The 14,529-nt window shown below is 41.7% G+C and overlaps 1 protein-coding gene across 11 annotated transcripts in view; it reads right to left on the bottom strand.

The window, feature by feature from the left end:
- The window catches only part of ralgps2 (Ral GEF with PH domain and SH3 binding motif 2), a 385,220-nt gene that overhangs the window by 78,513 nt on the left and 292,178 nt on the right, over positions 1-14,529 (bottom strand). For all 11 annotated transcript variants that reach the window (XM_052010754.1, XM_052010760.1, XM_052010755.1 and 8 more), the window contains one exon: positions 3,509-3,576. In XM_052010754.1, coding sequence (XP_051866714.1) covers positions 3,509-3,576 — 68 coding nt within the window. The remainder of the gene's footprint in view (positions 1-3,508; positions 3,577-14,529) is intronic.

The following is a 14,529-nucleotide window of genomic DNA, read 5'->3' as shown; positions in this document are numbered from 1 at the left end:
CCAGATACCTACCTTTTAAAAGAGCTGGGCAAGATGCAAAATGAGCCCTGATTTAAAAATAGGATGGGATAAAGGCAGTAGAGAGAAATGACCTTAACTCAGAAACTGAAGATGTATAATGAGTTTGGCAGATTTAAAAAATAGCAAGGGACAGAAAACATTGATGGAAATTGTCTGTAGGTTCCCAAGCAGTAGAGGTAATGTGGTATAAATCAGGAAATTAGAAGCACATATAATAAAGGTAGCACAATAATCATGCAGGACTTGAATCTACCATATGTATAGATTGGGCAAACCAAATTATCAGTAATAAAGTGGAGATGAATTTACAAAACATCTAAGAGATGGTTTTCTATGTTGAGAAATGAGGAAACAGGCTACTTTAGATCTAGTATTATTTAATGAGAAAGGGTTGATTAATAATCTGGTACTTAAGGGTTTTTTGGAGGGGGGGGAGGATGATCATGACATCATAAAATTTTATATTAAAATGAAATCTTTAATTCACTCCAAAACCAGGGCCATAACATTAAACAATGCAAATAGTAAAGGCATGAAGCACGAGATGGCTAATTGGCAAACTACTTTAAATGGTAGACAAGCAATTGCCAATATTTAAAGAATTACTACATTGTTCATAACAAATACATATCCCATTATGGTACAAAAAAAACAGGAAAAGTGGTCCAATGGTGGATTCCAAAAGTTAAAATAGCATTACATCAAAAGCATGAAAGAATTCAGCAAATAACCACTCAGAAATAGCTGAAGAAAGGGAAAGGAGAATTATGAAAAGATACTGAAAACTTTCTTCACATAGGTAAAAAGGAAAAGATCAGCTGTTTACTCTGGATCTCATGAAGACTGAGACAAGAGGAGTTATATTGGGGAACAAACAACTGGAAATTAAACAAATATTTTGTATCAGTTTTCATGGAAGACACAGAAAACCCAGAAATAGTGGAGATAATGAGTTAAAAGAAATTTGCAGAAATAAAATAAGTATTGGAGAAATTAATAGAACTGAAAGCCAATAAATCAGCAGAACCTGATGACCTACATCCCAAGGTTTTAAAAGAGATGGTGCATGCATAGATTGTCATCTTTCAAAATTCCATTAACTCTAAAATGGTTCCCACAAATTGGAAGGTAGCAAATGTAACCCCACTATTTCAGAAACATGTTACAGAGAAAATAGGGAACTAAAAACCAGTTCATCTGACCTCAGTAGTAGGTATGATATTAGAATCTATTACAAGTTACCAGTAACTTGGCACTCAGAAAATAATTATAAGATTTGGCAGAGTTAATATAGCTTTATGAAAGAGAAATCAAATTTGACAAAGCTGTTACAGCTTTTTAAGTTTGCAACTTGCAAAACCAATTAGAGGGAAACCAGTGGATGTGATTTACTTAGGTTTTCAGATGACCTTTAATAAGGTGGCCCACAAGAGGGCAATAAACAAAATTAGATCATATAAACTCACATGACAACCTCTTCAACTCAGAAATCAATCTAGTGAACCTTCCCGGAACTGCATCTAATGCAAGTAAGTCCCTCTTTAAATAAGGAGAACACAAGGATACTCCATGTGATATCACTAATACCTTGCACATTTGTAGCAAAACCTCCTGATCTTTATACTGCAAATCCTTTGCAATGAAGGCCAACATTCTATTTGTTCTCCTAGTTGTTTGCTGTACTTGCATATCAACTTTGTTTTCTCATGTGTAATGATATCGTCTTATTGCAGCATTCTTCCTACAAAAGTGCATAGCTTTACATTTCCCAAAGTCAATACCGATCTGCTAAATATTTGCACACTTTGATTACATCAAAGCCCTGCGATCGTGCCACACCTAGTTAAACACCTACCAAGAGGAGGAATCTCCATGAACATGCCTGTAGTTAGGCCCATGATGTGAGTGCCAAAGACAAAGCTGAGGTATTTCTAATGATATTCTGTCAAAAGCCTCAAATGGATAAGCTATCTTTGTCCTAAGATCCCCATCATTCCTGAAGCCAGCCTTCAGCTAATTCAATGCACTGTACGGATATTTTCTAGCAAAAGCATGTTGTTTGAATTCCACTTGCAACTCATCAGCAAATGAAGCAGTCCATGTCTGAACGCAGCAAGACCTAGACAACATTCAATCATGGGCTGATAAGTGGCAAGTAATATGCATGCCTTAAAGTACTAGGCAGAGAAATATAAAGATCTAACAATCTACCTTTAAACATTTAAAGGCTGCACCATGGCCAGGTACGCCATCATCGACTTTTTAGGTGTCAAGATTGACCAGACACTCATGTAAAAATTCTGCTGACAAGAACAGGTCAGATGCTGGGTTTCTTGTGGAGAGTGACTCACCTCCTGATCCTCAAAGCCTTTACCACTACAAGGCATAAACTTCCATAAAAGCAAATGAATCACACAAACTTACACCTATTTGTGCCATCAATTTATCTATCTTGTTGCAAATGCTACAACCATTCAGATGAAAGCCTCCAATTTTCTATTTTTACCATGTTTTCCCTACTCTGCACTTTTATGTTTAAATGTTTTGTCCTTTCCTGTCACAATTTGGAAGCCAGGGTAACGGGAAAATTGCATACATGATCTACTCTTCCAATTAATAAATGACATAAGCAACATAAGCATTGAGTTCCAATTTGGCAACGTTGGGATCAAATCATTGTTAGGCGCAGAAAGACATTACAATCTGCTTAATTTGTTTATTTCTGGTGGAACTACCTTGATGTATTGATGCCCTTCCCAAATATGCATATGAGCAATAATCACCAAAGTGGAACCATTCAGCAGCTATAGTGCCTGTTGCGATACAGTCAGATTTTGCAACCACGAAGATTGGTTCATCTGAGCAACACTACATATTTCAATGGAAAAGATATTACAAAATGAGCCAGTTTTTGCTGTGTTCAATGATTGCTTATTTAAAGAAAATGGGTAATTTTATGTAATAGTTGCCAGATTCACTGATGTATTTGAACAATCATAAATTCATAACTCTGATATCAACATCTGCATTTCTGAGAACTAATCTTATATTTGGATCTGTAAAAGATATCTCCCTCGAGAATATGAATATATAGTACATTCCAATAGACAACAATCAAACATAAAAAAGTTACCAAAGCCACACCATGAGGTATGTTCCCTTTTTGTAGAGGGAGTTAATTAATGCACACTTCTTAAGAGTAATTATTGTCATGGATGGCTATGATGTAAATATATATTACATTTTTTTCCCTGATTGTCCTAAAATAGCCAAAGATGATATCAGCTCCAAATAGAGGGAACTACTTCACGGCACAACTCAAGAAAAATTACACTTCATCTGATTTGCAGACTCACAGTGTAGAATATGGCAGTGTGACACTCCTGTAACATTGTAAATAACTTTAGAAATTAAAATTAGCTATCTATTGTGAGGGTCTTCAGGAAACCAGAAACAACACAATTGACGAGTACAATAATTCATTTACCTGCAAGATCTTCCCTTGAGGCAGTGGACTGCGGTGTACTGGTGCCAGGCTCAATTCTTAATGACAGTCTGTTGGAGCAAGATGTGATGGGTAAGACATTGTGGAAGAAACTCAAGGCAAAGGTGTAAAGATGTTGCATTTATTTATAATGTATCAATAAATTGTGTGTCAAAAATGGGAGAGGTATCTACCCTCTTGATAGCACCTTCCAAATCCACAACCTCTATCAGCTAGAAGGACAAGAGCAGCAAAAGCATGGGAACATCACCACCTAGAAGTTGCCTCCAAGCCACACACAATCCTGACTTGGAAATATATCACCATTCCTTCACTGTCACTTGGTCAAAATCCTGAACTCCCTCCGTAACAGCATTGTGTGTATACCCACACATCAAAGACCGCAGTGGTTCAAGAAGGCGGCTCACCGCCATCTTCTCAAGGACAATTAGAGATGGGCAATTAGATACTGTCCCAACCTGCAAAGCCCACATCTGTTGAATGAATAAACAAAAAAGTGACCAACAATATTTGTAGATGTCAGAGTACAACTCATCATTCAGCAAGTTTGCAGTACTTTGATTATTTCTTTATGATTACGAACAGCAGTACATCTGCCTGAAAGCCATTGGTGTCAGCTGTTGTTCAGTTAGTAGCATTCTAATACCTGAATCAAAAGGTTTGAATCAGCCTGATACTCCAAATGCATTATTGAAGGAATGCACTAAACAATCTGCTGGAAGAACTCAGCGGGTCAAGCAGCATCTGTGGGAAGAAGGGAATTTTCGACGTTTCCAGTAGAAACCCTGCATCAGGCTGAGAGTGAAGAGGTAAGATGGTCAGTATAAAGGGAAGAGGAACAGCGAGAAAGGATTCCAAAGCGATTGGTGGACTGTAGAGGTGTGCAAGATGACAGGTGTCCTACTTCCATCTATCAGTCTTCCAACCTCCACCCCCGCTCACCACCAACCTGGCACTACCTGCCTGTCATCTTACACCACTCCTCAGTCCACCATTTCCCTCGGAATCCTTTCTTGCCACTTCCCTTCTCTTTATACTAGCCATCTCACCTCTCCTTTCTAAGGGTTTCAACCTGAAATGTCAACAATTCCTTTCCTCCCATGGATGCTGCATGACCCACTGAATTCTTCCAGCACATTCCAGCATCTGCAGTCTTGTGACTCCACTGAAGGAATGGATAATATCTGCACTGTCAAAGGTGCTGCGTTTTGGATGTGATGCAAAACCAAGGGTATCTTTGGTCTCCAGGAGGATTTAAAAGAACCCCTGACCCTATTTCAATGAAAAGTAGGAGAGTTATCCCCAGTATCTGCATCATCCAGAAACATTCATCGAGTCATATCATTTTGTCTTGGTAACCCACAACCAGAGCAGTTGAAGCGGAAGGAGCTGTTAAACCTGGACTGGTTCCAGAGACCTCTGCCTTAACTCCTTATTCCTCTTCTCTTGCAGCATCTCATCTAAAAAAGAGCTCAAGACTGAGTGTAACCTCAATACTTGATTAGAAAGCACAGAGTGCTGGAAGTGGGGAACCTCACTTCCTGGAAGCACAGGAAATTCAGAAGACACAAGAGACCAGAATTGGAGGCCTGCAGAAAGGTTAGAGACACCCACAAAGGAAATGAAAACCATGAGAATTTTAAATTACATTAAAGGTTATAAAATCAAAACATTTCTCATTGGGCAATTCATTTTAACGCAGTTTTCCTTTGGACCATTCAATAATATTGGCATTCTATTATTGTTTAGAGGTGTGATTAAAAGTGTGATTAATTTTAAGTGTGAAAGTATTTGGGATTTTGTTTTGAATTTCTCAACAGCCCTATACAACATATTGAGATGAATTATACTGTCTAAACTTCGTTATTACAATTTTAGCATGAAACAAATGTATTTGATCATATGTAATTATGACCTGATGAATCAAACTAAGAAATGCACATATTTCCTGAATGGATTGATCTCATTCTATTCCTCAGCCTTAAGCTTTTATGACTTACTGAGCTCTTTCTTATAGAAAAGATGAAGACTTGTACTTCACTACTTGTGGTAATAATTGGCATAGCTCTAGCAACATGCAGGTCCAACCATGAGCTTTGGTGCTGTCTGTGAGGACCTTGCATGTTCTCCCTATGACTGAGTAGCATTCCCCCAAATGTTCCAGTTTCCTTCCACATCCCGAGACATACTGGTTGGTAGGTTAATTGGCTGCTGTAAATTACCCGTAGTACAGGTGAGTGACAGGAGAATTAGAGGGGAGATGAAGGATATGAGAGAGAGAACAGGTTACAGGGAATTAAGTTGAGGAGTGGAATGGGACTGAAAAGAATACTTTGAGAGCCAGCATAGACTCCATGGGCCAAATGCCCCCTTCTACATTGTAAGAAAATATTATTTATGATTATTACATTGCCTTTCTAAAGTACAATTGTTTCATAGGTTCTGGGATTGAAAGTACAATATAGGTTAAGTAAATAAAAGGCACACAGCCAGTTGGATGATATGAAGCTTCCAGTACATTAACCAATAACTATTGCTTAGATAGGTGAGGGAGTGTCCTTGTCTTAAGTTACTTGAGTGCATCTATTCCTTTGAAACAAATGGAACAAGCTTCCACATGGATGGGTTGCAAATGTTATCAATGAAAATATTAAGGAAGCAGCAAAAATGTGTTTCATATTTTCTGGTACTTAATGCTTAACTGAATTGATGTACACCAATTTAAATTAAACAAACCAAAATGGAACACATCAAACATACTCACTAAAGTCCATCCTTATTTTTCTTGTCATGAGCCTAATGTACATGGAGAGGAATGGTGCACAACTGTTTTGCCAAGAGGGATAGATTTACAATTCAAACAATTCCTGAGGGCTATTCATGAGAAATACAATTTATTTTACCTGTACCTAACCAAATGCTGATCTATTTGGTTAAATGCAAAGAAAAAACAAACGCCACAGCTTTTACTCCCTTCCATCGGGCAAAAGATAAAAAAGACTGAAAGCCCGTACCGCCAGGCTCAAGGACAGCTTCTATCCCACTGCTATAAGGCAATTTAACAGTCCCCTAGTACTTTCTAAAGTACAATTGTTTCATAGGTTCTGGGATTGAAAGTACAAAATATGTTAAGTAAATAAAAGGCACACAGCCAGTTGGATGATATGAAGCTTTACATCAAAACAAAATCCCAAATACTTTCACACAAAATTAATCGCACTTTTAATCACACCTCTAAACAATAATAGAATGCCAATACTATTGAATGGTCCAAAGGAAAACTGCGTTAAAATGAATTGCCCAATGATAAATGTTTTGAGGTCAACCTCGTTATGGCCTTGCAACTTATTGTCTGCCTGGAGCGCACTTTCTCTATAACTGTAATACTTTGTTTTGCACTCTTTGTTTCCCCTTGTACTACCTCAATGCACCATTAATGAAATGATCTGTATGCCAGTTCAATTTATTCATGAGATGGACTTTGCAAGATCCTCATGGTAGGGAATGGTTTTGCCATATACAGTGGCATGCAAAATTTAACCCTGGTCAAAATTTCTGTTTACTGTGAATAGTTAAGTGAGTAGAAGATGAACTGATCTCCAAAAGTCATAAAGTTAAAGATGAAACATTCTTTTCAACATTTTAAGCAAGATTAGTGTATTATTTTTGTCTTGTACAATTTTAGAGTGAAAAAGGGAAAGGAGCACCATGCAAAAGTTTGGGCACCCCAAGAGATTTGAGATCTCAGATAACTTTTACCAAGGTCTCAGACCTTCATTACCTTGTTAGGGCTATGGCTTGCTCACAGTCATCGTTAGGAAAGGCCAGGTGATGCAAATTACAAAGCTTTATAAATATCCTGACTCCTCAAACCTTGTCCCAACAATCAGCAGCCATGGGTTCCTCTAAGCAGCTGCCTAGCACTCTAAAAATTAAAATAAATGATGCCCACAAAGCAGGAGAAGGCTATCAGAAAATAGCAGAGCGTTTTCAGGTAGCCGTTTCCTCAGTTCGTAATGTAATTAAGAAATGGCAGTTAACAGGAACGGTGGAGGTCAAGTTGAGGTCTGGAAGACCAATAAAACTTTCCAAGAGAACTGCTCGTAGGATTGCTAGAAAGGCAAATCAAAACCCCTGATTGACTGCAAAAGACCTTCAGGAAGATTTAGCAGACTCTGGAGTGGTGGTGCACTGTTCTACTGTGCAGCGACACCTGCACAAATATGACCTTCATGGAAGAGTCATCAGAAGAAAACCTTTCCTGCGTCCTCACCACAAACTTCAGTGTCAGAAGCTTGCAAAGGAACATCTAAACAAGCCTGATGCATTTTGGAAACAAGTCCTGTGGACTGATGAAGTTAAAATAGAACTTTTTGGCCGCAATGAGCAAAGATATGTTTGGAGAAAAAAGGGTGCAGAATTTCATGAAAAGAACCTCTCCAACTGTTAAGCACAGGGGGTGGATTGATCATGCTTTGGGCTTGTGTTGCAGCCAGTGGCACAGGGAACATTTCACTGGTAGAGGGAACAATGAATTCAATCAAATACCAGCAAATTCTGGAAGCAAACATCACACTGTCTGTAAAAAAGCTGAAGATGAAAAGAGAATGGCTTCTACAACAGAATAACGATCCTAAACACACCTCAAGATCCACAATGGACTACATCAAGAGGCACAAGCTGAAGGTTTTGCCATGGCCCTCACAGTCCCCTGACCTAAACATCATCAAAAATCTGTGGATAGACCTCAAAAGAGCAATGCATGCAAGACGGCCCAGGAGTCTCACAGAACTAGAAGCCTTTTGCAAGGAAGAATGGGCGAAAATCCCCCAAACAAGAATTGAAAGACTCTTAGCTGGCTACAGAAGGCGTTTACAAGCTGTGATACTTGCCAAAGGGGGTGTTACTAAGTATTGACTATGCAGGGTGCCCAAACTTTTGCTTCAGGCCCTTTTCCTTTTTCGTTATTTTGAAACTGTAAAAGATAGAAATAAAAAAATAATCTTGCATAAAATATTAAAGAAATGTGTCATCTTTAGCTTTATGCCTTTTGGAAATCGGGTCATCTTTTACTCGCTTAGCTATTCAGTAACAGAAATTTTGACCAGGGGTGACCAGGGGTGCCCAAACTTTTGCACGCCACTGTATAAACCCTGTGCCTCAGTCATTGCCAGATGATCTGTTAAGTTTTACTCTTTTAGAATTGAAACATGGCTTTTGGAGAGCAGTTGGCAGTTGAGATTCAACCAGATAGTTGTGAACTAAAGAAATACCAGCATGAGTTGATTACGCAACCCCTTGAGTCAACTCTCTCCTTCAGCTAAACTATGTTTGATAGGGTCTTAGGCATCAACTTCATTTTCTTCCAAAAATCTGCTTTAGCCTGGAATATATTTAACAACTCAGCTTTGAACATCTATCTTGTCAAGTCCTCAGAATTGTAGAATACTACATCAAATACTTGTTATCTACAAGAGACATGGAGACAGAATACCCATGAATAACAAAAAACACAGATACCCCTATGGCCTCTGGCAATCAGACTTTTCTTTCTTTTCCAAAGGAGGTTTATTCAGTGATTACAGCATCACAATATTACAATGCTCCATGATTCACACTATCTACAGTTTCAAATTAGGCAGGCACGGTAGTGTAGTGGTTAGCATAACGTTATTACAGCGCCAGCGACTCAGGTTCAATTCCAGCTGCTGTCTGTAAGGAGTATGTACTTTCTCCCCATGACTGATGGGTTTCCTCCAGGTGCTCGGGTTTCCTCCCACGTTCGAAAGACGTATGGGTTAGGAGTTGTGGGCATGCTATGTTGGCATCGGAAGTGTGGCGACACTTGCTGGCTGCCCCCAGAACATTCTAGACAAAGATGCATTTCACTGTGTGTTTTGATGTACATGCGATTAATTACGAAATCTTATATCTTATATCCATATCCAAATCTTATATCTATGTGCCCAACGGTCCTGAAAATCCCCCACTGTACTCATGGATACTGCATGCTCCTTCTCTTGGGACACAGGGGCACAGACATAACCCCAGAAGAGGGGCAGGCAATCAGCTCAGGCAGAATCCTTGACTGTCTGCCGCCTAGATCCGTGAATGGCCACCTTGGTCAGGCCCAGCAGCAAATCGACCAGAAGATCCCCCGAATGACCCATCCCCCCTGTAGTATGAAAGGCCAGGGATCAGATGACAGTGACACAACACTACTGAACCCCATGGTCGGATAATAGCATTGCCTATCAGGTCGGAAGCTACACCACTGTCAATCAAGGGTCCAGCTCCGCCCCACCCATTAAAGAGCACACCTGAGGATTGGCTCGTAACCCACCTTTGTTCTTGACCCTGAATCATTGGCTTGTTTCACCTGAGCAGGCTCCACCCCACTACAGCCCTATAAAAGATGGTACACATGGGCTCTCTTCCTCTTTTCCGATTGCTGCTGGGGTCGAGACCACAGGTGAGAGGGTGCACTTCCACAGGGGTCTAGGAGCGTCCTGAGTAGATTCCCAGTAGCGTAGAGCCGTTGCTTGTCCCGATTCAGGGGATCCAGACAACATATTTGTTCGTTCCCTGATCGTTTGTACTAGTTCGTTGTGTGTGTGTGTGTGTGTGTGTGTGTGTGTGTGTGTGTGTGTGTGTGCAGAAGCAGCCTGTACAAGAACCACCTCGGTGCACCACAAAACGGCACAATGGGTATCTCTGAAAGGTGGCTCATATCGTGTGGGACTGGCTCCCAAGAGATATTTCAGGCCTTGGGCCTGATGAGTAATTCCAGCCAAGCAGAGGTTAGCACAGTTGAGATCACTCCACACTCACAAGCCCCTTTGACATACACCAGCAACTGACCGCCCTCCTCAATTGGGAGACTCAGGACCACAGCAGAGACCCAGTGTTTCCTATTGCCCCAGAAGAAGTCCACCAACTTCCTCTGGGTCATGGTGACAAACTCAGAGGATGGGACCAAAGTGACCAATCAGTACTAAAACACCAGTTGGTTTATGACCACTGCTCTATCCCAGTAAGAAATCACTTGAAGTTGTCCTGACCAGCGCCCTAGCCGGCAGTTTGCCGGCCAGGTTTCTCCAGTGGAACTCAAGTAGACACCCAGGTAGAGGAGGTGCATGGTGCTCCACACAAATGGTTTCATCTCCTCCAGCAGGGAATCCACCTTAGCAAAACGCTATTATAGCGCCAGCGACCCGGGCTCAATTCCAGCCACTAACTGTAAGGAGTTGGTATGTTCTCCCTATGTCCACGTGGGTTTCCTCCAGATGCTCCTTCAACTGCCTAATAGGCCCTGTTCCCTTAATCAACATGACCCCAAACAACAGCAACAACAGAAAACCTGCCAAAAAAATATCAATGCTGAAGTTCTCCAGCACCCCACAAATAGAATTCTTCTCAGACAGTGCCACACAAACCAACTGTTGACTGCTGACCAACAGGACAGCGGTCACTGTCCACCAGTTTACTGACACATACAAGAGGCTGCCCTTTTCCCTCAACAAATTCTTCTCAGACAGTTGACTGCCAACCAACAGGACCTGTGAGGTATCAACTGTATCTGAATTGCCTGGTCAATCAGTGGAGCAAATCGTCTGGAGTGAGCCAAGCTACAGGACAAATGGGAAATTGTTCAAGTTATATCACTTCAATTTCAGAACCAAGGTCACTCCAACTTCAATAGTCGAGCTGCAGTAGACAGATGACCTGTCTGCGTGTGCTTGGAGGCTGAGCTGCAAGTCACTGTCCACCAGTTTACTGACACATACAAGAGGCTGCCCTTTTCCCTCAACAAATGCAAATCAAAAGCCCTCGACTAACCTGCCCCCACTATACAACACTGCCCCCTGATAATAAAGGTCCATGAAGAGACTCTGGAAAAATTGGACCATTTCATCAATCATGAAATTCATTCTGACATTTAATGTGTCAGGACAATTTTTGGCTATGAGAAGAAAGAGCTGGAGATCAAGTCCTCAAAGACACACAAAGCTCACTGTCTAACAGGCAGCAGTCATTCCACATGCTTCTGAGACATACATTATTCACAGCAGGCACCTTGCTGTTTCCATAAGATCCTCCAAATCCATTGGGAGAAAAAGTGAATCAAAGTAAGTGTCTTCTTGCAGGCCAGCATCCAAGCTCCTTGCAGCAAGAAATTACTGGGTGTAATGGAGGAAAAGTTTCAAAGTTTCCTTGAAAAAGTGCAACATTCCCATTGACTCAGTAGAGTCTCTGACCAATGACTACTCAATACAGAGAAGGAGCATTTGGGTTGTCACTGAGAACCTTGAGTCCTGCTATCTGTAAGGAGTTTGTATGTTCTCCTTATGTCTGCATGGGTTTCCTCCAGATGCTCCTCCAACTGCCTAATAGGCCCTGTTCCCTTAATCAACATGATCCCAAACAACAGCAACAACAGAAAACCTGCCAAAAAAATATCAATGCTGAAGTTCTCCAGCACCCCACAAACAGAATTCTTCTCAGACAGTGCCTCACAAACCAACTGTTGACTGCTAACCAACAGGACAGCAGTCACTGTCCACCAGTTTACTGACACATACAAGAGGCTGCCCTTTTCCCTCAACAAATGCAAATCAAAAGCCCTCGACTAACCTGCCCCAACTAAACAACACTGCCCCCTGATAATAAAGGTCCACGAAGAGACTCAACATACTGGCTGGGAGGTTTGCTAAGGCTACTGGGGAGAGTTTAAACTAGAATTGTTGGGGGGAGGGATCTGTATTGGAGAGACTGGGGAGGAGGTGTTTGGCTCTTGAGTGGAGGAGGCTAGGAGTGGGTGCCGTGGGCAGGTGATAGAGAAGGGATGTGTTCAGACAGACTTGAGATGTGTCTATTTTAACGCAAGGAGTGTTGTGAACAAGGCAGATGAGCTTAGAGCTTGGATCGATACTTGGAGCTATGATGTGGTGGCCATTACGGAGACTTGGATGGCTCCGGGGCTGGAATGGTTGACTCAAGTGCTGGGTTTTAGATGTTTCAGGAAGGATAGGGAGGGAGGCAAGAGAGATGGGGGAGTGGCACTGTTGATCAGAGATAGTGTCATGGCTGTGGAAAAGGTGGACGTTGTGGAGGGATTGGCTACGGAGTCTCTGTGGGTGGAGGTTAGGAACAGGAAGGGGTCGATAACTGTGCTGGGTGTTTTTTATAGGCCGCCCAATAGTGACAAGGTTATTGAGGAGCAGATAGGGAAGCAGATCCTGGAAAGGTGTGAGAATAACAGAGTTGTGGTGATGGGGGATTTTAATTTCCCAAACATTGATTGGCATCTCCAGACAGTGAGGGGTTAGATGAGGTGGAGTTTGTTAGGTGTGTTCAGGAAGGGTTCTTGACACAGTATGTAGATAGACCTACAAGAAGAGAGGCTGTGCTTGATTTGATATTGGGAAATGAACCTGGTCAGGTGTCAGATCTCTCAGTGGGTGAACATTTTGGTGATAGTGATCATAATTCTATCTCCTTTACGTTAGCACTAGAGAGGGATAGGAACAGACAGACTAGAAAGGTGTTTACTTGGAGTAAGGGGAATTATGAGGCTCTCAGGCAGGAAATTGGAAGATTAAATTGGGAACAATGTACTCTCGGAAAAGTACAGAAGATATGTGGCAAATATTCAGGGGATATTTGTGTGGAGCTCTGAACAGACATGTTCCGATGAGACAGGGGAGTCGTGATAGGATACAGGAACTGTGGTGTACGAAGGCTATAATAAATCTAGTCAAAAGGAAAAGAGAAGCATACAAAAGGTACAGAGGGCTAGGTAATGTTAGAGATCTGGAGGAGTACAAGGCTAAAAGGAAGGAATTTAAGAAAGAGATTAGGAGAGCCAGAAGGGGACATAAGAAGGCCTTGGCGGGCAGGATCAAGGAAAACCCCAAGGCATTCTACAAGTATGTGAGGAGTAAGAGGATGAAATGCAAAAGGATAGGGCTTATCAAGTGCAGCAGTGGGAAAGTGTGTATGGATCCGGAAGAAATAGCGGAGGTACTTAATGAATACTTTACGTCAGTATTCACCACGGTAAAAGATCTGGGTGATTGTAGTGGGGACTTGCAGTGGCCTGAAAAGCTTGAGCATGTAGATATTAGAAAAGAGGTGGTGCTGAAACTTTTGGAAAGCATCAAGTTAGATAAGTCACAGGGACTGGATGAGATGTACCCCAGGTTGCTGTGGGAGGCGAGGGAGGAGATTGTGGAACCTCTGACGATGATCTTTGCGTCGTCCATGGAGACGGGAGAGGTTCCAGAAGATTGGAGGGTTGCAGATGTTGTTCCCTTATTCAAGACGGGGAGTAGGGATTGCCCAGGAAATTATAGACCAATGAGTCGGTGAGTCTTACCTCAGTGGTTGGTAAGCTGATGGAGAAGATCCTGAGAGGTAGGATTTATGAACATTTGGAGAGGTATAATATGATTAGGAATAGTCAGCATGGCTTTGTTAAAGGCAGGTCCTGCCTTACAAGCCTGATTGAATTTTTTGAGGATGTGACTAAGCACATCGATGAAGGGAGAGCAGTAAATGTAGTGTATATGGATTTCAACAAGGCGTTTGATAAGGTACCCCATGCGAGGCTTATGGAGAAGGTGAGGAGACATGGGATCCAAGGGGACATTGCAGTGTGGATCCAGAACTGGCTGGCCCACAGAAGGCAAAAAGTGGTTGTTGAGGGGTCGTATTCCGAGTGGAGGTCGGTGACCAGTGGTGTACCTCAGGGATCTGTACTGGGACCCTTACTATTTGTGATTTTTATAAGTGACCTGGATGAGGAAGTGGAGGGGTGGGTTAGTAAGTTTGCGGATGACACGAAGGTTGGGGGTGTTGTGGATAGTTTGGAGGGCTGTCAGAGGTTACAGAGGGATATAGATAGGATGCAGAGTTGGGCTGAGAAGTGGCAGATGCAGTTCAACCCAGATAAGTGTGAAGTGGTTCATTTTGGTAGGTCAAATATGATGGCAGAATATAAT

The sequence above is a fragment of the Pristis pectinata genome, chromosome 3 (genome assembly GCF_009764475.1).
Source record: "Pristis pectinata isolate sPriPec2 chromosome 3, sPriPec2.1.pri, whole genome shotgun sequence".
Classification (NCBI taxonomy): domain Eukaryota; kingdom Metazoa; phylum Chordata; class Chondrichthyes; order Rhinopristiformes; family Pristidae; genus Pristis; species Pristis pectinata.
Note: the sequence above shows the minus strand (reverse complement) of the source record. Positions and strands in the feature narration are given on the sequence as shown.